General features: G+C 45.1%; 1 protein-coding gene and 1 long non-coding RNA gene across 2 annotated transcripts; both read right to left on the reverse strand.

Annotated features, from left to right (window-relative positions):
* Window positions 1-17,288: 17,288 nt before the first annotated feature.
* LOC119335597 lies at window positions 17,289-18,756 on the reverse strand. The gene is made up of 2 exons (XR_005161931.1): window positions 18,465-18,756; window positions 17,289-17,910 (listed from the first exon to the last, which is right to left on the reverse strand). It is a non-coding gene; the product is annotated as an uncharacterized LOC119335597 (long non-coding RNA).
* A 1,294-nt stretch (window positions 18,757-20,050) lies between these two features.
* LOC119338524 (ABC transporter C family member 10-like) lies at window positions 20,051-25,849 on the reverse strand. The gene is made up of 9 exons (XM_037610846.1): window positions 25,834-25,849; window positions 24,489-25,446; window positions 24,053-24,416; window positions 21,692-22,012; window positions 21,532-21,618; window positions 21,008-21,409; window positions 20,560-20,724; window positions 20,155-20,442; window positions 20,051-20,077 (listed from the first exon to the last, which is right to left on the reverse strand). The coding sequence occupies exons 1-9, from the start codon at window positions 25,847-25,849 to the stop codon at window positions 20,051-20,053; spliced, it is 2,628 nt and encodes an 875-aa protein (XP_037466743.1).
* Between the last annotated feature and the right edge of the window lie 307 nt (window positions 25,850-26,156).

A 26,156-nucleotide genomic window follows, 5' to 3' on the forward strand; every position in this document is an offset into this window, starting at 1 on the left:
CGCAGTGGATATTGTTATGTTCGAACTTCACAGATGATTTGAGTACATGCTGAGTATGTTTACTTGATGAAACACAAGTCTGAATTATTGAAAGGTTCAAGTAATTTCAGAGTGAAGTTGAAGATCGTTGTGACAAGAGGATAAAATGTCTATGATATGATCATAGAGATGAGTATCTGAGTTATGAGTTTGGTATACAATTAAGACATTGTGGAAATTGTTTCACAACTAATACCGCCTGGAACACCATAGTGTGATGGTGTGTCCGAACATCATAGCTGCACCCTATTGGATATGGTGCATACCATGATGTCTCTTATCAAATTACCACTATCATTTATGGGTTAGGCATTAGAGACAACCGCATTCACTTCAAATAGGGCACCACGTAATTCCGTTGAGATGACAGCGTATGAACTATGGTTTAGAGAAACCTAAGATGTCATTTCTTAAAAGTTTGGGACTGTGAAGCTTATGTGGAAAAGTTTTAGCCTGATAAGCTCAAACCAGAGCGAATAAATGCATCTTCATAGGACACCCAAAACAATTGGGTATACCTCCTATTTCAGATCTAGAAGCAAAAGTGATTGTTTCTAGAAACGGGTCCTTTCTCGAGGAAAAGTTTCTCTTGAAAGAATAGAGTGGGAGGATGGTCGAGACTTGATGAGGTTATTGAACCATCACTTCAACCAATGTGTAGCAGGGCACAGGAAGTTGTTCATGTGGCGCCTACACCAGTTGAAGTGGAAGCTGATGATACTGATCATGAAACTTCGGATCAAGTCACTACCAAACCTCCTAGGTCGACAAGGACACATACTGCTTCGGAGTGGTATGGTAATCATGTCTTGGAGGTAATGTTGCTAGACAACAATGAACCTACGAGCTGTGGTGAAGTGATGGTGGGCCTGGATTCTGAAAATGGCTTGAGGCCATAAAATCCGAGAGAGGATCCATGTATAAAACAAAGTGTAGACTTTGGAAGAACAACTTGATGGTCATAAGGCTGTTGGGTATAGATCGATTTTAAAAGGGAAGACGAACAATGATGGTAAGTGTCACCATTAAGAAAGCTCGACTTGTCGCTAAGATGTTTTCCGACAAGTTCAAGGAGTTGACTACGATGGGACTTTCTCACTCGTAGCGATGCTAAGAGTCTGTTGAAATTATATTAGCAGTTCTTGCATTGTTTATGAAATCTTGCAGATAGGATGTCAAAACATTGTTTCCTCACTAATTTTCTTGAGGAAAGGTTGTATGTGATACAACCAGAAGGTTTTGTCAATCCAAAAAGATGCTAACAAGTATGCAAAGCTCCAGCAATCCTTCTAAGGACTGGAGTAAGCATCTCGGAGTTGGAATATACGCTTTGATGAGATGATCAAAGATTTTGGGTTTATACAAAGTTTATGAGAAACTTGTATTTCCAAAGAAGTGAGTGGGAGCACTATAGCATTTCTGATGAGTATATGTTGTTGACATATTGTTGATCAGAAATGATGTAGAATTTCTGGAAAGCATATAGGGTTATTTGAAAAGTGTTTTTCAATGGAAAACCTGGATTAAGCTACTTGAACATTGATCATCAAGATCTATAAGGATAGATCAAAATCGATTGATAGTACTTTCAAATGAGTACGCACCGTGACAAGATTTTGAAGGAGTTCAAAATAGATCGGCAAAGAAGGAGTTCTTGGCTATGTTATAAGGTGTGAGTATTGAGTAAGACTCAAGACCTGACCACGGCAGAAGAGAGAGAAAGGATGAAGGTAGTCCCCTATGCTTTAGACGTAGGCTCCACAGTATGCTATGTTGTGTACTGCACCTAAAGTGTGCCTTGCCACGAGTCAGTCAAGGGGTACAAGTGTGATCCAGGAATGGATCACAGGACAGCGGTCAAGGTTATCCTTAGTAACTAGTGGACTAAGGAATTTTCTCAATTATGGAGGTGGTAAAAGAGCTCGTCGTGAAGGGTTACGCCGATGCAAACTTTGACACTAATCTGGATGACTCTGAGTAGTAGACCGGATTCGTATAGTAGAGCAGTTATTTGGAATAGTTCCAAATAGCGCGTTGTAGCTGCATCTAGGAGATGACATAGAGATTTCTAAAGCACAAACGGATCTGAAAGATTCAGACCCGTTGACTAATAACCTCTCTCACAAGCGAGATATGATCAAACCCAATGGGTGTTGGATTCATTACAATCACATAGTGATGTGAACTAGATTATTGACTCTAGTGCAAGTGGGAGACTATTGGAAATATGCCCTAGAGGCAATAATAAAATGGTTATTATTATATTTCCTTGTTCATGATAATTGTCTATTGTTCATGCTATAATTGTATTAACTGGAAACCGTAATACATGTGTGAATACATAGACCACAACATGTCCCTAGTGAGCCTCTAGTTGACTAGCTCGTTGATCAATAGATGGTTATGGTTTCCTGACCATGGACATTGGATGTCATTGATAATGGGATCACATCATTAGGAGAATGATGTGATGGACAAGACCCAATCCTAAGCATAGCACAAGATCGTGTAGTTCGTTTGCTAAGAGATTTTCTAATGTCAAGTATCATTTCCTTAGACCATGAGATTGTGCAACTCCCGGATACCATAGGAATTCTTTGGGTGTACCAAACGTCACAACGTAACTGGGTGGCTATAAAGGTGCACTACATGTATCTCCAAAAATGTCTGACGGAGAGATATCTCTGGGCCCACTCGGTAATGCATCATCATAATGAGCTCAATGTGACTAAGTAGTTAGGCACGGGATCATGCATTATGGAACGAGTAAAGTGACTTTCTGGTAACGAGATTGAAAGAGGTATTGGGATACCGACGATCGAATCTCGGGCAAGTAACATACCGATTGACAAAGGGAATTGTATACGGGATTGATTGAATCCCCGACATCGTGGTTCATCCGATGAGATCATTGTGGAACATGTGGGAGTCAACAAGGGTATCCAGATCCCGTTGTTGGTTATTGGCCGGAGAACTGTCTCGGTCATGTCTACATGATTCCCGAACCCGTAGGGTCTACACACTTAAGGCTCGGTGACGCTAGAGTTGTTATGGGAAATTTTATGTGGTTACCGAAGGTTGTTCGGAATCCCAGATGAGGTCACAGACGTCACGAGGAGTTCCGGAATGGTCCGGAGGTGAAGATTTATATATGGGAAGTCCAGTTTCAGTCGCCGGATGGTTTCGGGGGTTATCGGTATTGTACCGGGACCACCGAAAGGTGTCCGGAGGTCCACCGGGTGGAGCCACCTGCCCCGGGGGACTTAATGGGCTGAATATGGGAGGGAACCAGCCCCTCCCCAAGGTCCCAAGGCGCCTAGGGTTGGAAACCCTAGGGGAGGGGGCGCCTCCAGCTTGCTTGGGGGGCAAGCCTCCCCTCCTGGCCGCCCCCCCCCTCTAGATGGGATCTAGAGGGGCCGGCCCCCTCTCCTCTTCACCCTATAAATAGAGGGGGTGGGAGGGCTGCATTACCCCTTCCCTGGCGCAGCCCCTCCCTCCTCCAACTCTTCCTCCTCCTCCGTAGTGCTTGGCGAAGCCCTGCAGGAATACCACGAGCTCCACCACCACGCTGTCGTGCTGCCAGAGTTGTCCCTCAACTTATCCTCTCCCCTTGCTGGATCAAGAAGGAGGAGACGTCCCCGGGCTATACGTGTGTTGAACACAGAGGCACCGTTGCTCGGCACATAGATCGGAATCGACCGCGATCTGAATCGCTGAGTGTACGACTCCTCCAACACGTTCTTGTAACGCTTCCGCATCGCGATCTTCAAGGGTATGAAGATTCACTCCCCTCTCTCTTGTTGCTAGAATCTCCATAGATTGATCTTGGTGATGCGTAGAAAATTTTGAATTTCTGCTACGTTCCCCAACATGGTCTAGGCCACTTCATCCAACAATACCGCCGAATCAAAATAAGACATCAGAGGTAAGCGGTATGAAGATCACCGCACACAACTCTTTGTGTTCTACTCGTGCATATCATCTACGCATAGACCTGGATCAGATGCCACTGTTGGGGAACGTAGCATGCAATTTCAAAAAAAATCCTATGCTCACGCAAGATCTATCTAGGAGATGCATAGCAACGAGAGGGGTAGAGTGCGTATACGTACCCTCATAGACCGAGAGCAGAAGCATTTAACAATGCGGTTGATGTAGTCGAACTTGTTCTAGCTCCGACCGATCAAGTACCGAATGTACGGCACCTCCGAGTTCTACACACGTTCAGCTCGATGACGTTCCTCGCCCTGTTGATCCAACAAGGTGTCGTGGAAGTAGATGAGTTCCGTCAGCACGGCGGCATGGTGACGGTGATGGTGAAGTGATCCGCACATGGCTTCGCCTAAGCACTGCGACAATATGACCAGGGGTGTAAACTGTGGAGGGGGGCACCGCAAACGGCTAACAATTGTTGTTATATGTTGTTGGCGCCCCTCCCCACATATATATAGGTTGGAGTGGAGGAGAGGCAGCCAAGGGGGCGCCCCAAGTAGGAGGAATCCTACTTGGGGTCCTCTCCCAATTCGGCCAACCCCCCTCTCTTATTCCTATTCGGAGTAGGAAGGGAAGAAGGGGGAAGGGGAAATCCTATTCCCCTTTTCCTTTCATCCTTCCCCTTTCCTTCTCCAATTTGGCCATCCCATAGGGGGGGCGCACCAGCCCCTATGTGGCTGGTGCATTTACCCTCTTGGCCCATAAGGCCCATATCTTTTGCCGAGGGTGCCCGGAACCCCTTCCGGTGACCCGATAAGTACCCGGTGCTTCCCGAAACACTTCCGATGTTCAAATACCATCGTCCTATATATCAATCTTTACCTCTCAACCATTTCAAGACTCCTTTTCATATCCATGATCTCATCCGGGACCCCGAACAATATTCGGTCACCAAATCACATAACTCATATAATACAATATCGCCATCGAACGTTAAGCGTGTGGACCCAACGGGTTCGAGAACTATGTAGACATGACCGAGAAACCTCTCCAGTCAGTAACCAATAGCGGAACTTGGATGCTCATATTGGCTCCCACATATTCTACGAAGATCTTTATCGATCGAACCGTTATGACAACATACGTTATTCCCTTTGTCATTGGTATGTTACTTGCCCGAGATTCGATCGTTGGTATCTTCATACCTAGTTCAATCTCGTTACTGGCAAGTCTTTACTCGTTCTGTAATACATATTCCTGCAACTAACTCATCAGTCACTTTGCTTGCAAGGCTTCTTATGATGTGTATTACCGGGAGGGCCCAGAGATGCCTCTTCGACACTCGGAGTGACAAATCCTAATCTCGATCTATGCCAACTCAACAAACACCTTTGGAGATACCTGTAGAGCATCTTTATAATCACCCAGTTATGTTGTGATGTTTGCTAGCACACAAGGCATTCCTCCGGTATCCGGGAGTTGCATAATCTCATAGTCGAAGGAATATGTATTTGACATGAAGAAAGCAATAGCAATAAAACTAAACGATCAATATGCTATGATAACGGATGGGTCTTGTCCATCACATCATTCTCCTAATGATGTGACCATGTTCATCAAATGACAACACATGTCTATGGTTAGGAAACTTAACCATCTTTGATTAACGAGCTAGTCTAGTAGAGGCTTACTAGGGACACGGTGTTTTGTCTATGTATCCACACATGTATCAAGTTTCCAGTTAATATAATTCTAGCATGAATAATAAACATTTATCATGAAATAAGGAAATATAAAATAACAACTTTATTATTGCCTCTAGGGCATATTTCCTTCACTCTGGTCCCAACAGGTCGATGTAGTGGCCTCAATGGAGTTGCTGACGAGTTTGGCTGGGGCAGCGGAGCTCCAGTTGAGATGGATGACGTGAGGAAGAAAAAGAAGTAGAGGCAGCGGGGGTAAAAGTGAAAAAGGGCAGCCCACCATGCCTATTTATAAGGGAAAGGGACGAACAGTAACAGACATTCACGAAGATCCAGGAGACGTCATAATCATCACTATAGAAAGGGCGCCTCGATTTTTGGGATGTTGATTAATGCAAAGATCCGTTGTGATGTCATGAGATTTTTTCTGAATTTATGAAGATGACATCGTCATATGGCGGGTTATGGGGAACTGATTTGAAGAGTTAAAGAAGACTCGCCAATAAGAGGTGTTGAAGATTGACATGAACAAGTTCAAATCAATATGGGGCCTAATGTTGGGGATATAACCCCATGGTACGTATGATCCGCCCTAGAAGGCCGGGTTAGGAAGTTGGCAATTTAACAGTAAGGCCTTGGAAATGGCCCAGGAGATCAAGACATGAAGACCGGGGGCGACTTACGTGGTGAGCCAGATGAGGGCCCACGGCCAGAAGACGGTGCGTGACCCGGAGTTGTAAGCCACCCGATGGCGACTTGCTTAGCAAGGCAAGGCAATTTAGAACCTGGGTCGGTCACGAGATATAAACCGACCCGGACTATTGTAAGCCCAGAGCTTCGACCTGTGTATATAATGGCGAGCCTCTGCAGCGGGTAAACCCAGGTGACAATCAATCGATAGCTAGGTCAAGTGAACCCGCTCCCTTGTAATCGATACTCAAGCAATACAACTCAAAGCAGGACGCAGGCTTTTACCTCGATCGTGAGGGGCCGAACCCGGGTAAACTCGTGTCTTTCGTCCCGCTCAACCCCTTCAAGCTAACCTACATTGCAATGGCTCTATGCTTTAAGTACTTTTGCAAGGACATCTGTCGTGTTAAACCCACGACACATCTTCAGTCGCCTCATTCGACTGGCTTGACATAGGTGGTGTCTGCTGTAGGACCTTGAAGTATGTCTAGAGGAGGGTGATTAGACTACTTGACCAATAAAAACTTAACCTTTTCCCAATTTTAGAGTTTGGCAGATTTTAGCTACTTTAGGACAAGTCAAGCAATCATCACACAATTCAAGCAAGCATGCAAAGAGTGTATAGGCAGCGGAAATTAAAGCATGCAACTTGCAAGAAAGTAAAGGGAAGGGTTTGGAGGATTCAAATGCAATTGGAGACACGGATGTTTTTGGCGTTGTTCCGATAGGTGGTGCTATCGTACATCCACGTTGATGGAGACTTCAACCCACGAAGGGTAACGGCTGTGCGAGTCCACTGAGGGCTCCACCCACGAAGGGTCCACGGAGAAGCAACCTTGTCTATCCCACCATGGCCGTCGCCCACGAAGGACTTGCCTCACTAGCGGTAGATCTTCACGAAGTAGGCGATCTCCTTGCCCTTACAAACTCCTTGGTTCAACTCCACAATCTTGTCGGAGGCTCCCAAGTGACACCTAGCCAATCTAGGAGACACCACTCTCCAAGAAGTAACAAATGGTGCGTTGATGATGAACTCCTTGCTCTTGTGCTTCAAATGATAGTCTCCCCAACACTCAACTCTCTCTCATAGGATTTGGATCTGGTGGAAAGAGGGTTTGAGTGGAAAGCAACTTGGGGAAGGCTAGAGATCAAGATTCATATGGTAGGAATGGAATATCTTGGCCTCAACACATGAGTAGGTGGTTCTCTCTCAGAAATGGTAAGTTGGAAGTGTAGGTTCGTTCTGATGGCTCTCTTCACGAACGAAGAGGAGGTGGAGGGGTATATATAGCCTCCACACAAAATCTAACCGTTACACACAATTTACCAAACTCGGTGGGACCGAATCGTTAAACTCGGTCGGACCGATTTAGTAAACCTAGTGACCGTTAGTGCTTTTCGGTGGGACTGACATGCATCTCGGTGAGGATGATTGAGTTAGGGTTAGGGCATAACGTAATATCGCTGAGACCGATTACACAAACTCGGTGAGACCGATTTGGTAATAAGCTTTCCAGAGAGTTGGTCAGGTAAACTCGGTGGGACCGATTTGCTCTTTTCGGTGAGACCGAAATGTTACAAAAAGGAAACGGAGAGTTTACATTGCAATCTCGGTGGGACCGATCGCTCACTTCGGTTAGACCGAAACATTACGAAGGGAAACAGAGAGATTGCAATCCCATCTCGGTGAGACCGAGATCCCTATCGGTAAGACCGATTTGCTTAGGGTTTGTGGCAGTGGCTATGACTTTTGGAATCGGTGGCGCCGGATAGGAAGAATCGGTGTGACCGATTTTGGATTTGGGTTTAGGTCATTTGTGGATGTGGGAAAGTAGTTGAGGGTTTTGGAGCATATCACTAAGCACATGAAGCAAGAGGCTCATTAAGCAACACCTCATCCCTCCTTGATAGTATTGGCTTTTCCTATAGACTCAATGTGATCTTGGATCACTAAAATGTAAAATGAAGAGTCTTGAGATTTTGAGCTTGAGCCAATCCTTTGTCCTTAGAATTTTGAGGGATCCACTTTCATCATCCATGCCATGCCATTCATTGAGCTTTCCTGAAATAATAGTCTTGGAATAGCATTAGCTCAATGAGCTATATGATGTTATGAATTACCAAAACCACCTAGGGATAGTTGCACTTTCAATCTCCCCCTTTTTGGTAATTGATGACAACATATAGATCAAAGCTTCGACAAATGATAATAAAATTAAATAACATCGTCGCTTTGAGAAATATGTGATAAGTAAGAGCTCCCCCTAAATTTGTGCATAGTTTTAGATTTGCTTTGGACTGCAAATGCACAATGAATTAGGCTCATGGGTTACTCTTCCATGTCACATACATCTTGGTGGAGCGCTCAAAATAATAAACAATGAATACATGCACTCATCACCAAGCATAATGAGTGATCACATAAGATAGATAGGATAATATCAAACATGCATAAGTGTAGATTATGATCAAACACATGATCATCAATGTCTCACAAGCATAGTATCTCAACCAAAAGCAAACAAAGTTTGAAAAACTACCAAATAAAGCAAGAGAGAACAAAAGCAACACTCTCTCTCTCTCGAAGCCTATGATCTATACATTTTTCTCCCCCTTTGGCAACAAGTTACCAAAAAGTTCATAGAAAATGCATAGTGCTAGATCGACTCTCAGGCTTGATCTTCTGGTGGTGGTGTAGAGATGGATCCTTGGACGAAGGCTTCAGTTGAAGTGGATGGAGCTGGAGGAGTTGGTGCTGGAGCTGGTTGCACTGGAACTGTAGGGGCAGTGGTTGGTGCTGAAGTTGTTGCTCTAGTGTCTGTCACTAGCATTGCAACTGACCTCTGGGCTCTGGGTACTCTGGCAAACACATTGGTGGTAGTCTTGCCCTTCCTCTCCTGCATGTCATCCTGCAGCTGCTCCACAACTGACTGAATCTCAGTTACCTTGACATCTAGATCATAGAATTTTTGTTCCATGATTCTTTCCAGGCTCTCCTGGTTTTGAGTTAGGGTGGCCAACCCCTTCTCAATCCTTAGAGATGATGCTATCAAGTAACCAAGATGCTCCTGTTTGGTTTTCAAGAAATATTCAGATGCCTCCTCTTGAGTTGGCACCTTGGCAGCCTTCTCCCTCTTTGCCTTCTCCTTCTTCTCCTGAGCTTGAACTGATTGTGGATCATCCTCATTCATGACAACCTCATTGTCCTCAAAGTCTGGATAAAGTGGAAAGTGTTCCTTATCCAACTGATATTTTCCTGTGCCCATCTTTGAGTTTATCAATTCTTGAATCTGAGGTGCATATCCACAGCTCCTCTTCTGATCTGCTGCAGTCCTCTTGATTGTTTCAATGATCAGGCTCATGACTTTGAACTTCTGTGGCACATCAAACACATGCAACATGTTGATGGCATGCCCTCTGATCATGTTATGGTCACCATACTTGGGCAACAAAGTGTGCCTTAGAATCCAATTTATGGTTGGCAACCCTGACAGCAGAAAATGAACTGATCCAAACTTGTGAGTCTCTAATTCCTTGTCTGGAATTTCCTTGTACATGTGAGCCATTGAATTGTGACCCAACTTCTTCTTTGCATAAATGTCTAGGTCATCCTCATTCTCCTTGGGAGCATTGATCAGACTTGCCCATTCTTCAATAGTGGACTGGTACCTTGTACCTTCAGACATCCAAACTATTCTTCCATCTGGGTAAAAGTGTGATGTGGAGTAGAACTGCATGATAAGCTCATCATTCCAGTTGGTGAACTTCTGTCCAACAAAATCTGCAACTCCACAAGCAACAAAGTTGTCTTGCACTCCAGGATAGTGCTGTTCATTTTCCTTGATGAATTTCTAGTCAACCCACCTCATGTCACAGACTATGGGCTTCTTGTCCAACAGAATTGTTTCATAGAAGTCCTGTTGTTCCTTTGTGTGGAACCTGTAGTCAACATCATTTATTCTTCTTGAAGCATATGGATCTTCCATTCTCCACAATCTCAGCCCTGAATCCTTCCTGATTCTCATGTCCTCAGCCACAGGATGGGCATCATTGTGGTCTGGTATCTTGGGCTTGAGCTTTCTAAGAACCTGTCCTTCTTCATCTGAATCTTCGGCAACATTGGGCACTGGGGCCTTGTTCTTCTCAGCAGCTGGAATACTCCTAGTATTCCTCTTTGGAACTTGCTTGGCCTTGGAGGCAGCTTTGGGTGATTCCTTGGGCTTGGATGTTGCAGCCCCTGATCTGATTGCATCTCCCATAAGCTTAGCTGCCTTAGGAGCTGGTGCAGCATCCTCTTCCTCTTCATCAGAATCCCTTCTCATTGAGGGCTTTCCAAGGACCTTGGCAGTTGTGGTTCTAGCTCTCTTCTTTTTCTTATCCTGATCACCATCATTCTCTGATTCAATTGTGAACTTCATAGATTCACCAGTGGGGACTTTCTGAGGTTTGGATGATGTATCTTTTCTTGCAGGTGCCACTTTGGGTTGAGCTTGAGCTGGCACTTGAGTGGACTTTCTAGCCTTTGGCATTGGAGTTATTTGGCAGGAACTTTCCTTTTCAGACCTGGTTTTGTGCTCTGTGCAGAGCCATACTCCTTCTTGAGCACCACTTTCTTGGAAGTAGCCTCATCCTCTTCAGCTTTGTAATCTTCATCCTCTGAATCTGAAGTTCTTTTCCTCCTTTGCCTAGTTGCAGCCTTAGGCAAATTGCTAGGAGTACTTCTGCTCCCTTCATCTGAAGTTGAGGGACTAGTGCCCTCACTCAAGTCCATCTGCTCTTCTGACCTGTTTTGGCTGTCACTTTGATCAGACATACTGCAAAAGCTGACTGTTGACCCTGTGAAGAGTTAGAGATGAGATAGAAAAGATGAGCATCACAAAATGCAGAGATTTTTGCAAAAGAATGACTCAAAAGTTCAGTTTTAGTTTTCCACAGAAAGCATTTCGGATCCACCGATTTTTCAAACTTGGTGATACCGAAGCAGTTTTGGAACCTAAACTGATGATCTCGATTGGACCGAGTTTCAGTTCGGTGGCACCGAGACTGCTAGGGTTTCACAGAATCCTCAAATCGGTCGCACCGATTAGTAATTCTCGGTCAGACCGAGAGTCACTAGTGCAATGGCATAAGCCAAATCGGTGAGACCGAGTTTTTCAACTCAGTGGGTCCGAGATGGTTTCAGCGGAAACCTAAGCCTAAAAATTTGAATCACATCTAATCTATGAACTACTTTGGCTGGATAGAAGAGTTTCAATCGTGGCAAGAATCAATATGAAAACAATGTGCCAGGAATCAGACGTGGATAGCACAAAGATTAAGTCCATACCCTAACTTGGCGGTGGACTTGCTACGGCGGCAACGGCGGGGACGAAATCCGTTGACGGCGGCGGAGACCAGCGGTAGGAGGCTGCTGGCGAAGAGGAGACGATCCGGAGACCACGATGGCAGAGCAAGCAGTTGCGCGGGCGAAGGGTTTCGGAGAACTTTCCAAAATTTTGCGCGTGGCTATATATAGCCCGACCCTGTCAGTGTGACCGAGTGGAACAACTCGGTGGCACCGAGATGCATAACTGTGTTCAGTTACAGAAAATCGGTGAGACCGAAAAGTTCAAATCGGTTGCACCAAGACTGAAAACTCAGATCAACTTAATGATCTCGATAGGACCGAAATGGAGGAATCGGTCAGACCGAGAATCACTAAGAGGTTTTGGAAGTTTAAGTCTATGATGAATCGGGGACTCCGAGTGCTCCTCACACAGAGTGGTTCGAATCTGACTTGATCAAATTTTGTGATGTAGCATGAATAGAGTTTGAGACGAGAAAAGCATAGATAGCTAAAGAAGGTTCTTAGGCATTCTTGTACATCCACTTGGCACAAAGAAAAGAATCCAAACAAACAAAAGAACAAGTGGATGTCCTTGAATGAGTAAAATATGCACCAACATGCTCACACAATAAGATGGCAAATGAAATATGTGGCAAAGCATGCACAACCAATTTTAGCATCCATCAAGCAATTGGCGATGACTATGTCATCTATATATGAGTATATTGACTTAGGAGTCAAATGAGAACATTTGATCATAGGTCATACTCATCGTTTAAGCTCAAGTGGGGTTACCACTTTTACATAATGCATTGATGTGTTCACACCATTAGAGTTGCTTTGACTCAATTCTTAGAGTTAAGCTCCCCCTAGATGTGAGATCCCCCCTTAGAGGGATGAACTAACCTTGGGTTTTGTCGATGATGACTTCATGTAGGTGTTGAAGATGTAGATACTCAATGTTGATGTAGATCATTTGGAGTAATCCTTTGGAGTGAGTTGCACTTTCAACTTGCCTGCATGGGTTAGTCCCACAAGGAACAAACAAGAATATCCATAGACATAGAGTGATGCACACACAAGATGATGTCCATGAAAACATTAGGTTACCTTGTCCCTTGCCTTACCAACATGAGGGTTTGTGACTCCTTGAACTAGTGCAAGATGTGGAAGTTGATTGCACTTGTTCTTGCCAAAATGATATCAGTGAAGAATGTTGGCGGAGTCACCCTCAAGAACTCTCTAGTTCTTCTTCTTCGGGATCCACATCATCTTGATGGGAATCCTTGGAGTTGTAGTTGTACTTGATGAAGTAGAACTTGACGTAGTCTTAGGGACCCACTTGAACGAGGCTTTAGGTGTTTCTTCAAATGCATCAATCTCTTCTTGAAGCTTGTCCTTGCCTTTGTTCTTGTGGTCTTGTGGTGGAAGATCATCTTGAGCTTGTGTTCCCTTGAAGGAAGTAGGATCATACTTCTCTTGTTGAGGAACAAACTTCGTCTTGGGGTATTGATCTTCTTCCCACTCAACTCCATTGGCATTGAACTTTCGTTCAAAACCAACACCTTGATTCTTCCGATGCCTTCCTTGCTTGCGTACAATTTCCTCGAATTGCTTACTCCCGGAAAGGCTCTTGTAAACACCTTTCTCTATAATTCCCTTCAATAAACTATTTTCTTTCTCAAGTGTAACTTGGCTAAGAGAATCATTAGTGGAATCAAGAGAACTACTAGAAGCAACAACATTGGATTTGACATTATTATTGTTACTACTAGAGGAAGTATCTTTCTTGTACTTGTTACTAGACTTGACTTGAGGCATGTAAGTAGATAAAAGTAAATGCTTGGCAATGTAAGAAGAACTTTTCTTGTGGAGATGATCATTGATTGCCTTTAAGAACTCATGCTCTTGCTCAAGATTGAGCTTTTCAAAGCGCAACTTCTCATGAGCCCTTAAAAGTTCTCGATGATCTTCGAAGATAGTTTCATGAGCCAACTTAAGAGTGTTTAGTTCTTTAGTTAGAAGCTCAATTTTCTCCTTATCATTGTCATTCGTTTGATTAGCATGATTAATTGACGTTTCATCATAGTTTTCATCACTAGAGTTGTCAACAAGTAAATCATCATCCACAAGCAAGTCATCTTCATCACTATTAAAATCAACATACTCGGGATGTGTTACCTTTGGACCTTTGGCCATGAAGCATCTTCCAACACCTTCATTTGGTGAGTCAAATATGTCGTAGGAGTTAGTTGACACAAGTGCTAGACCGGCAACACCTTCATCTTGAGTATATTCGGAGTCGGAGTGATAGTTTCTCTCGGAGTGATTGTCGGAGTCGGAGCCGGATACCCATTCACCAACATGAGCTTGATGTCTTCGTTTTGTGTAGCTCCTTGATGACTTGTCCTTCCTTTCTGAATCCTTATTTCTCCGTGAGGGTCTTCGTTCATAACGATCATCTCTACTCCTCCTCTCTCTTGGTGGTGATTCTTCTCTTTTGCTCCTTCTTGGAGAATCTTCTCTTCTTTTGTAGGGTGTCGTACACTCATTGGAGTAGTGTCTGGGTCTCCCACAATTGTAGCAATTGTGCTCTCGACTAGAAGATCTCTTGTCATTGTAAGACCTTGACTTGGAGCTTCTTTCTTTGCTTCTACTTTTGTAGAATTTGCTGAAGTTCTTCACCATTAAGCTCAATTCTTCATTGAAGGTTGGTTTCTCACTTGATGATGTGGGGGCTTCACTTGAGGCTTTGTAAGAACCACTTGACTTGTTGTTAAGTTCCTCCTTATCCTTGAGTGACATCTCATGAGCAACAATCCTTCCAATGACTTCCGTTGGCTTGAGATCTTTGTAGTTTGGCATCATTTGGATCAATGTGCACACGGTGTCATACTTTCCATCCAATGCTCTTAGGATTTTCTTGATGATGAATTTGTCGGTCATCTCTTCACTCCCTAAGCCGGCAATCTCATTTGTGATAAGAGCAAGCCTAGAGTACATTTCAGCGACACCTTCACCATCCTTCATTTTGAACTTGTCAAGCTGACTTTGGAGCACATCCAACTTGGATTCCTTGACGGACTTGGTACCTTCATGCATATCGATCAAAGTATCCCAAATTTCCTTTGCATTCTCAAGACGGCTGATTTTGTTGAATTCTTCGGGGCATAATCCGTTGAAGATGATGTCACATGCTTGAGCGTTGTATTGCAGCATCTTCAATTATTCCGCATTAGCTACACGGTTCGGTTCTCTCCCGTCGAAGAATTCACCTTGCAAGCCAATACAAATAATTGCCCAAATGGCGGGGTTATGTCCAAAAATATGCATTTTCATCTTATGCTTCCAACTAGCAAAACTAGTACCATCAAAGTAAGGACCTCTACGGTGATAATTTCCCTCGCTAGACGCCATACTCTCCTAGGTTGTGAAACCAAGGCTATGACCACCAAAAGCTATGGAAATCAAAGCAAATGGAAACCTGGCTCTGATACCACTTGTAGGACCTTGACGTATGTCTAGAGGGGGGTGATTAGACTACTTGACCAATAAAAACTTAACCTTTTCCCAATTTTAGAGTTTGGCAGATTTTAGCTACTTTAGGACAAGTCAAGCAATCATCACACAATTCAAGCAAGCATGCAAAGAGTGTATAGGCAGCGGAAATTAAAGCATGCAACTTGCAAGAAAGTAAAGGGAAGGGTTTGGAGGATTCAAACGCAATTGGAGACACGGATGTTTTTGGCGTGGTTCCGATAGGTGGTGCTATCGTACATCCACATTGATGGAGACTTCAACCCACGAAGGGTAACGGCTGGCGAGTCCACGGAGGGCTCCACCCACGAAGGGTCCACGAAGAAGCAACCTTGTCTATCCCACCATGGCCGTCGTCCACGAAGGACTTGCCTCACTAGCGGTAGATCTTCACGAAGTAGGCGATCTACTTGCCCTTACAAACTCCTTGGTTCAACTCCACAATCTTGTCGGAGGCTCCCAAGTGAAACCTAGCCAATCTAGGAGACACCACTCTCCAAGAAGTAATAAATGGTGCGTTGATGATGAACTCCTTGCTCTCGTGCTTCAAATGATAGTCTCCCCAACACTCAACTCTCTCTCATAGGATTTGGATCTGGTGGAAAGAGGGTTTGAGTGGAAAGCAACTTGGGGAAGGCTAGAGATCAAGATTCATATGGTAGGAATGGAATATCTTGGCCTCAACACATGAGTAGGTGGTTCTCTCTCAGAAATGGTAAGTTGGAAGTGTAGGTTCGTTCTGATGGCTCTCTTCACGAACGAAGAGGAGGTGGAGGGGTATATATAGCCTCCACACAAAATCTAACCTTACACACAATTTACCAAACTCGGTGGGACCGAATCGTTAAACTCGGTCGGACCGATTTAGTAAACCTAGTGACCGTTAGTGATTTTTGGTGGGACTGACATGCATCTCGGTGAGGCCGATTCAGTTAGGGTTAGGGCATAACGTAATCTCGGTGAGACCGATTACACAAACTCGGTGAGACCGATTTGGTAATAAGCTTTCCAGAGAGTTGGTCAGGTAAACTCGGTGGGACCGATTTGCTCTTTTCGGTGAGACCGAAATGTTACAAAAAGGAAACGGAGAGTTTACATTGCAATCTCGGTGGGACCGATCGCTCACTTCGGTTAGACCGAAACATTACGAAGGGAAACAGAGAGATTGCAATCCCATCTCGGTGAGACCGAGATCCCTATCGGTAAGACCGATTTGCTTAGGGTTTGTGGCAGTGGCTATGACTTTTGGAATCGGTGGCGCCGGATAGGAAGAATCGGTGTGACCGATTTTGGATTTGGGTTTAGGTCATTTGTGGATGTGGGAAAGTAGTTGAGGGTTTTGGAGCATATCACTAAGCACATGAAGCAAGAGGCTCATTAAGCAACACCTCATCCCTCCTTGATAGTATTGGCTTTTCCTATAGACTCAATGTGATCTTGGATCACTAAAATGTAAAATAAAGAGTCTTGAGCTTTTGAGCTTGAGCCAATCCTTTGTTCTTAGAATTTTGAGGGATCCACTTTCATCATCCATGCCATGTCATTCATTGAGCTTTCCTGAAATAATAGTCTTGGAATAGCATTAGCTCAATGAGCTATATGTTGTTATGAATTACCAAAACCACCTAGGGATAGTTGCACTTTCATCTGCGTTGGTCAGTGATGAGGGCCAGATGGGTACTAATTCTGACGCCTCACCCACGTCTCAGCCCGGGAGGTCAGTGTCCCTCATTGCTTCGGACTGAGCCGGGCATACGGCAGGCGGCCATAGCCCGGCCGGAGTCGCTCCGGAGGACATGATCGCTTTTTGAGGTATTTTGAATCCTATATATGTTTGGTGACAGGCGTTTTAGCCACCAGATTCAGGACCAGCCGAACGTGGATGACATACAGATGGGGCGCGCCATGAGGGCCTCCAAGCTTCGAGACATCAAAGTTCATATAGGTATGTCAGTTAATACAAGTTGTTCAATTCTTCACTTTTCTGAGCATGATATCTTCTATTATATACATAAAACAGAAATCAAACAAGCCATCACATTGATCCACATAGATTAAATTATCTCGGCCGTAAATGATAAATATTAACGGCTAAGATTTTAAAGATGTAGCGTTACATATAGATATTTTTACAAAGAGTTTGACATGTCATGTTGTCACGGTGTCGTATAGCACATGTAATTGGTTCAACGCATATTAGCCTTTTTCTATTAAAAAATTCAGGCCGAGACCCAACTAAGGAAGGTCCAATCTATTCCTAAGGAAAAAGGGAAGGTCCAGTCGCACATGGACACGGAACATACAAACAGGTTGATCGAATTCCTGGAAGAATACGCACTTGCAACCTAAGAGGATACGTTCTCAAAAAGAAAAGGCGAGAACTAGGCGCCGGTCGACCGGCTCAATTTGGGCCGGTCGACACGCAGCCGTCCGATTTTAGCGATTATACCCGTTCGATCTGGCGTTTCGGTTTCGTCCACCCACGGGATTAACTCCGTCCTGACTCCACCTCTGCCTCCCGGTGAGCCCTCCCGCCTCTGCCTTCTCCTCCGCCTCCGTCTACCTCGCTCCGCCTGCTTGCAGCTCCGGTGGACACTCCCGCCGCCGACGCCATCGTGCCAGGGCGCAGCCTCACCACAACAGTTCCAGCTCTGCTTCGGCTGGTTGTAGCAAAAACGATTGCTACTTCCAGCAAAATTCAAATATAGTTCCAGCAAAAAACAAAAATGTAATGAAAAGCGATGGTAACATCTTCTCGATTTGTAGCAAAATAGAGAAGGGGTTCCAGCAAAGATCTTAAGTGGTTCCAGCAATAAACACATGGCGCCACCGTTCATTGCCACCCGAGCGTCATCTTCGCCTACTACAGCAAAATCAAATGCTGGTTCCAGCAAATATCAAATACGGTTCCAGCAAAAAAACAAAATTGTAGCAAAAAATCATGTCGGCGATGGCAACATCCTGTCGATTTATAGCAAAAAGGAAAAAGGGTTCCAGCAAAAATCTTAAGTGGTTCCAGCAAAAATAAAACATGGCGGGCACTGCCATCGCAGCCCACCACCATTTTCGCCTAATGCAGCAAAGTCAGGAGCTGGTTCCAGCAAAAAATCAGATGTGGTTCTAGCAACAAAATTGATGTAGCAAAAGAAGTCACGGCAGCGACGGCACCATCAACCTATCAATTGCAGCAAAATAAAAAAAAAGGTTCCAGCAAAAAATGAAGTGGTTCCAGCAACCTATCTTAGCGCTCCCCGTCGCTCGCGATTCTGCAGGCATGCGGCAGCGCCGTCCCGGCCGCGCGCAGCACATAGTCTCCCCGCTCCTACTGTGCACCACCTAAACGACCAACACCAAGCACCGGCAGCGCCCCGCATCCAGCCTTGCCTGTGGGTCAGCAAGGAGGAGCTGGGTAGAGGAGGAGGCCCCAAAGGAAGCACGCCGCAGCGAGCTTTGCCGGTGGGTCAGCTGCGAGGAGCTGGGTAGAGGAGGAGGCCGGTGGAAGTAACACAATAGATTTGTGGCAGCCATGGCTCTGTGAGAGATTGGGAGTGAGTGGTGGGGAAGAAACGCCCAAGGAAACGGATAAGGATAGTACTAGTTGGGCGAGATATTTCCTGGGTAGAGCGGCGCGTTGTGTATCATACGATTACAATCCATCCTGCGGCTCGCGAGTGACCGGCCAAGCGTTCAGCCGGTCTGCCGGCGGAAAACGTTTCCCAAAAGAAAAACTGAGAAGGATACGGACTCCACAATCGCTGGCCTATCTCTACCTAGCCACTCCCGATGAAACCCTAACCACTCCTCTTAGCGGCTCCTTGCTGCCGAGAAGACTTCTGATGACGTTGCCGGTTTAAATGGCCGCCGCCTCTGCAGTGTGTTGCGGATAAATGCGATGGCGCCCAATCCAACACAGTTTTGCCATCGCCATCACCAGCTGGCAGTAGCGTGCTGCTTCGCCTAGATGCAGGGGGCTCAGGTAGCAAATCCCACCATAGCCCATCGTGCCACAGGAGAAGAAAATTTGACCACCGGATCCATATACAACCAGGATTTTCCTAGCAGATTAGAAAAAGAGATTGATTTAGATTGCCGGTGGCAGCTTGGCCAAGTCCTCCTCCCTCCTGCTTCCTTGGTCTTTCCACCGCTGCCAGCAGATCCTCAAGCAAGATGCCAAGACTGACTACATGTACTGCTGGCTTCACAGAGTCGCGTCGAACACCATAATCTCTTCTCCGTTCGCCAAGCCCTCATGGAAGCAAGAAAACAACTTTTGCTGCCGAAGGAAAAGGAAGCACGTCATTGCTATGGTGGTAGCACATCACTGTGTTGCTGCAAAAAGGTGGCTCTCCTTATGCTTTCATCAATCGTGCAACCAAACCAGTTGATTATAGTCGTATTCTGCACTATAAAGATCAATGCTATCTGCTCTCACAATGGAACATGACAAAGAATCTCTTGCAGTCATCTACGAGGTAAGCATTCTGGCCATGGTTTATTTATTTTTATTGCTATTTTTATGTACAGATAAAATAATGTCATACAAGATTCAAAATTAATTTGCTTACCCGTATGAATCTGGTGTTATTTTGGTTCTTAGGTTGCATGTCACATATAAATTCTCTTTGATCAATATGGAGTTCAGTTTTTATTCGGTAGGAACTTATTACCAGTCCACACATGAAGGTATTTCTACTTGCACTATTTACCTCAAATTTACTTCCGTAATAATATGTTTTTAATTTGGGTTGGAAGGCACCTTGCGAAAAATAAAAGTAATTTGGGATGATAGAGATTTGAAATTTATACTATTACGTATAGGAAACTATTCCAAAATGATTTTTATAGAGTTCTGTAGAAGCAAAGCAAAAAAAGAAGGTGATCTGTAAGGAGACATGTAGCTAGGATACTTGAAATTCTGTACAAAACCTCCAGACGTTGAGGAAGAAGGGCCATGACAAAGGCAGAAAAAGAAAGAACTGCGGCACTCATTATCTCCAGACGTTGAATCAACCATTCAGTTGCTGCAAAATTATAGAAATATGGACTGGCATTCTTGTCGACAAGATCCAAATTTGTAGAAAAGAAACGATCTTCTTCCTCGAAGGCCCTTATTGTTATAGCCCCTGAAATCGATTCACCTAAGTGATTTGCCACAGCAGACTTCGTAGTACCATTGATCCGCATCAATTCCTTGGCTGACGCTAGATAGTACCTCTGCATGACCAAACATAACAGGTTTCAGTTAATGAGAACAATGAATGCAAAAATATCATTGGCACGGATACATAGACATGAAGCTTAGCCGTAAAGAAACAAAATCATACCAATTACCTGCAACCAAATTGCCAAAACTATCATTGGCACGGATACAAACAGAACTTGCCATGTAATAACAACCAATACACCTAAATTGCTATATGCATTAAAGATGGCACCAAGGCTAAACACAAATGAAAATGGAACATCAAGGTCAACAAGGCTCAAATCTGAAGAAACCTGCATTAGAAGAAAAAGGGAACGAGTTAATCTTGGTGTAAAACATAATTGAAACTTGTTTTACCATTCATATAAGAACTCTTACCCGGCTGAAAACCCTTCCTAGAGGTGTAGAATCGAAAAAGGACATTGGTGCACGGAACAATGAATTGAGTAGCTGGGAAAATAAGGATCTTGATGACTGGATCCCAAGAACAACGACTAGTAAAAATCTTGATAGCAAGAAGAATATCGTGCAAACTCCGATAATAATGTACACATAAACTAACTTCAGCGTGCTAACATGAGGATTTTGGACATTAGCAGCCATCCATGAGTTCTGTGATATTTGCCCAGCTATGAAAATTATGTGAAAAAACATACACAAAGAGAAATAGAGGAAGCCTTTGTGCTGGCGCAGGTAAATCATATAAGGCTTGAAACCTGCATCCCCTGTTTCTCTTTCCTCTTCCTTGATCAGTTGGTTTTCCTGTGATGGCTTCACAGACTCTGTATTTCTGCTTCCATGAATATCATCTGTCACCTTTTTTGACACTTCCTTAGATCTTTGCGGAGGTATGTTTTTATTAAGATCCACAGCACCAATAGTATCCTTATGGGAATTTACAAGGCCTATAAATTTTTCACAATCTGTCAATAGATCTTGATAAGGCGCAGACCGAATAATCTCTCCATCTGACATGAACTGCCAAAAATCATCACTAGTTTTAGATGACATCAAAAAATATGTAAAAAAATTACAGATCAAAATACATCAGAGACACAAATATCATCATAGGGTGACATTTTCGAAGGGGTGACAGGTACCAAAATGGAGTCAAATACGGGTAAAAAATCCACTTGGTGCGTCACCAAAAGGACAGTCTTGTCCGATAGAGCACTCAAGACATATTCCTGTTACAAAGAGCTTTGTAAAAATGTCATAATCAAAAGCAATACAACATGCATATGCTGATATGATCCTTACATTGAAGAGACTTGTGGCTGTATGTGCATCAACAGCACTGAAAGGGTCATCAAGAAGATAGATATCTGCATTTTGGTATAGTGCACGAGCAAGCTGGACTCGCTGCTTCTGACCACCACTAAGATGTACTCCTCTCTCCCCAATTTGAGTACAATCTCCATATGGCAACATTTCAATGTCCTTGACCAACGAGCACCTCACGAGTGTGTTGTGGTATCTTTCCCCGTCCATCGACGATCCAAAGAGAATATTGTCTTGCACAGTCCCAGATTGGATCCATGCATTCTGAGAAACATATGCTATTTTCCTGTAGACTTGGATCTGAAAATTTTATGCAAATCAGGAATTTGCTATAAAGCTTTTAGGAAACTGTTATGGCGCTGCTAGAAGGAGGGCGCAAGAAGGCTGGCCGGGGGCCTTTTTGCCCACGGCCGGGCAAGAGGGAAGGGATTTCCTTCTTAATTCTTGCTTGATTAGATTGATACATCTCCTCTCTTTATATAGAGAGGTTTACTTGACTCCCAAGCAAGGCTTACTTGACCCCTAAGCAAACGACCCTCATCTCTAATTAACCCTAAGACTAATGAGCCTATTACGTACTCTAACACTACACCCCACCTGGACATGCAGCTTGTCCTCGAGCTGCAGCCTAACCAACTTATAACCATGACTCGACGCAACACAAACCTAACACCTAAAAACAAGCCTTTTACATCTCGGCTTCTTTTATTATTCTCAACCTGAAATGGACTGGGACGCTTTATTTTGGACCCCTTAACAAAAAGTGGACACCATCCGCACGTCGGACGTGCACGTGTACAGCCACCTGGATCCCATGGACACCACCTAGACCAAAGGAGTGCATGTGTATTGCCACCTGGAAGTGGTCGCAAGAGCGACCAGCAGAGGCGCCCTCGCGGCGGCCGGCGGCGGAAAGCAGTGGTGCTACGCGGTGCGCTCCTGTTGGTGACACCCTACCTTCTCCCCGCCGGACTGCTGTTGGTCTGCACCGCACAGGAAAGAGTGGAGGGCTTGCGATGGAGACTGGCGAGGAAGGGTGCGCCTCCCCACCCGCCGATGTCGCAGACTTTGAGGACGCTGCCCGCGGGGAAAACAGCATGCCCGCCGTCCGTGGGGGAAACCGCATGCCCAAGATCCCCGACGCAGCGGACGAGATCGAGGTCCTTTGCGCAGCAAAGGGCAACTTGGAGGAGCGGCAGCTGCAGACCACGCATCTCCCGCACACGCCGACGCACTAGGAGGCCGCGTGCAACAGCCTGCAGCCTCACCGCCGCCGACACGTGGCGGGTAGCGATCCAAGACGGAAGCGGTGACGGCGACGGTGGGGACTTGATCTGCTGGATGTGGACGCCCTGGGATGGCGGCGGCGCTGATGGGAATGAGGTCGTCGCACTCCCGTCGTAGGGCATCCCATACTGGGCTGCGGAGCTGACCGGCGGTGGCTGCTGCAGCTGCAGCGGTTGCTGCAGTGTCGCGCCGGGCAGCGGCAGCGGCTGCTGCGGCGGAGCGCCGGGCGCGGCGGAGGCCGCCAGGAGCGGCGTCTGTAGCTGCAACCAGGGCTGGGCGGTGGTGGCGATGGATGGCAGCTGCGGCGGCCCGGCGAGCGCGGCGAAGGCCGCCTGGTGCGGCGGCTGCCACGGCAGCCAGGGCGGCACGGGGGCGGCGATGGGCGGCGCAGCTGGGTGCGGCCCGTAGGACCCGGCCAAGAACATGTGGATATCCTGGACCGTCTGGGTTAGGTTCTGCAGCACCCCGGACACCTCCTCCCAGGTGAGGACGGCGGGGGCGGGCGCGATGGAGGATCCCGGCGCGGGCAGGAGCGGGGCGACGGTCGTGGTGGTCACCGGAGGCGACATGGTGACCGACAGCGGAAGAGACGGGCTTGGCGGCGGTGAAGACATGATCGAACCGAAGCTAGCTGATACCAAATTGTTATGGCGCTGCTAGAAGGAGGGCGCAAGAAGGCTGGCCTGGGGCCTTTTTACCCACGGCCGGGCAAGAGGGAAGGGATTTCCTTCTTAATTCTTGCTTGATTAGATTGATACATCTCCTCTCTTTATATAGAGAGGTTTACTTGACTCCCAAGCAAGGCTTACTTGACCCCTAAGCAAACGACCCTTATCTCTAATTAACCCTAAGACTAATGAGCCTATTACGTACTCTAACAGAAACATGAATTGAATAACGTAGTTCATGTTAACAAATATTGTCAAGCATAATTTTCATACAAAACTTCGCAAACCGAACAGATGAATAATGTAGTTCATGTCTTTTAATCATGTCTAAATTCTTAATATGGCAGCTATTGCATTAACAGATGATGTTAGTGAAAAATCATACCATGCCTTCAGTTTTGCGGACCTCTCCGAGTACAGCAGCCAAAAGCGTCGATTTTCCCGATCCTACCTCTCCACAAATCGCAATCTTTTCTCCACCTTTGACTACCAGATTTATATTCTTTAGAGTTGGGTTTGATGTATTCTCATCCCACGAGAAGCTACACGAATTCATCGCTATAGGTACAGGGTAATCAATGCCAACGTAGGATTTTTTCCTAACCTGTCCGTTTAGCTCAGGTGCATCAAGGAAGTTCGATATCCGAGCGAACGCAACCTTAGCTTGTATCACAAAGCCAATAGCATCTGGTATTAACCTTACTGGCTCTTGCACAAGACTTAGAGCTGCCACAAAGGTGAAGACATTGCTAGCATCAAGAGGGATTTTCAGAAGATAGCATGTCAGAAAGGTCGCTGCCGAAACCCAAGTCGGTAAAGACCAGAACAGGAAAGCGTTGTATGCCCTCCTAAACTGGAATGCTGACAACCACTTGTACTCAACCTCTCTCAATCCCTCAATGACCTTCTTGAAGTGAGATTCCCATGCATAAAGTTTCAACACCTTCATATGAACAAATGACTCACACATGGCCTTCAATCTCGCATCTTGTGCTTCCATAAGTTTACTCTTAAATTTGTGTTGCAGTCTGGCAAATGGAACGTTACACAGTACGATCATAATGATGATAACCAAAGATGAAATCATTGCAGCACCAACTGCATAGTATAGAATTGCCAGAGCAATGCAAAGCTGAACACTTGTTGACCATGTTTGATGGAACCAGTATGGGAATTCCCCAATCTGATGTGCATCGACGGTCACATAGTTCATAATATTTCCAGAAGAGTGCTTCATTTTTGCTGCATTTGATAGCTTCTGTTGTTTCTTATAAATAGCTGCCGACAGGAGTGACTTCACCTGCAATCCTATTCTCCGAGTGCGGAAATACCACTGTCTCTGTGACAATGATTCACAACATTTGCAGATGAACATTAACCCAGCAAGCACACAGCCTTCGTATTTGAAGGTCCCTTTCCCAAGTGACACATTGATGAATTCCTTGAGAATTATTGGGCCTGTTGATACGGCAAGAACCTTGAGCAAAGCAAAGAAACCCGAGACTAGGATCGCACGCTTGTGACAAGAAACAATAGTCCATAAGAAAGATGGTGTGGCTTGTGACTGCGACTGCTTCTTGCCGTTCAGCTCCTCCATGAACATCAAGTACTGGTTATGTGCTCGATCTGTGGCGCCTAGAAGTGGCATGTCTTTGTCTTCAAGGGGTTTCTTGTAGCCCACCTTTATTAGAGGATTCAACCACCAAAATGACATCTTGCTGAAAAACCCAGCTTTAGCAAAGGGAGTCACTTGACTCTCAGAATCAGCTACCTCTTCGTCTGAAAAAAAAAAGTAGCTTTAGCAAAGGTAGCAGAAGTGATGTTCTTTTCTACTGCAGCACAAGGGACTGCCGGCGACGGCGGGGGCATGCGGTGCTGTTCCGTGTGTATGCCTTTTTTTTTCTCTTATTACGGAGGCAGCGTTATTCGGATTACCTCTAACCGTGGACCAAATTATCCTTACAAAAATAAAATCAAAATAGAAATACCTAAAGATGAGTTGCCCAGAATAACACTATAATCAACGGTGGATATCATCTAATACTTCTAGCATATATGACTAGTAAATTGCACCGTAAAAGTCCTCAAAAAATATTTAGCTTTAGCAAAGGTAGGAGAAGTGATGCGGCTAGCTATGAAGCGGGAGGAAGTTGAGAGAGGATTTACTTGTGAGGGAATCCATCTGCGAGTGCAACCTCTGTCGCTTCCAAATGGATCAACTCCTGTCGCATCACTGCACCAATCATTAACGTGAAACTAGTTAGGACAAAGAACATATACTCTATCTTTATGAAGAAGCAGACAAAGAATAGAACTACAAATACTAGAACTGGAGCAACATCAGAGAGTCCAAACTCCAAACCCCAGGAAATTATCCAGAAATTTGAATGTTTGTTCCCAACACAATGATCACAGTGCAACATGAAAATAATGGAAACCCGAAGCTGAAGACGGAAACTGTACTCGTCAGTGATCATCAACTACCTTAT

The sequence above is a fragment of the Triticum dicoccoides genome, chromosome 7B, assembly GCF_002162155.2.
Source record: "Triticum dicoccoides isolate Atlit2015 ecotype Zavitan chromosome 7B, WEW_v2.0, whole genome shotgun sequence".
Lineage (NCBI taxonomy): Eukaryota > Viridiplantae > Streptophyta > Magnoliopsida > Poales > Poaceae > Triticum > Triticum dicoccoides.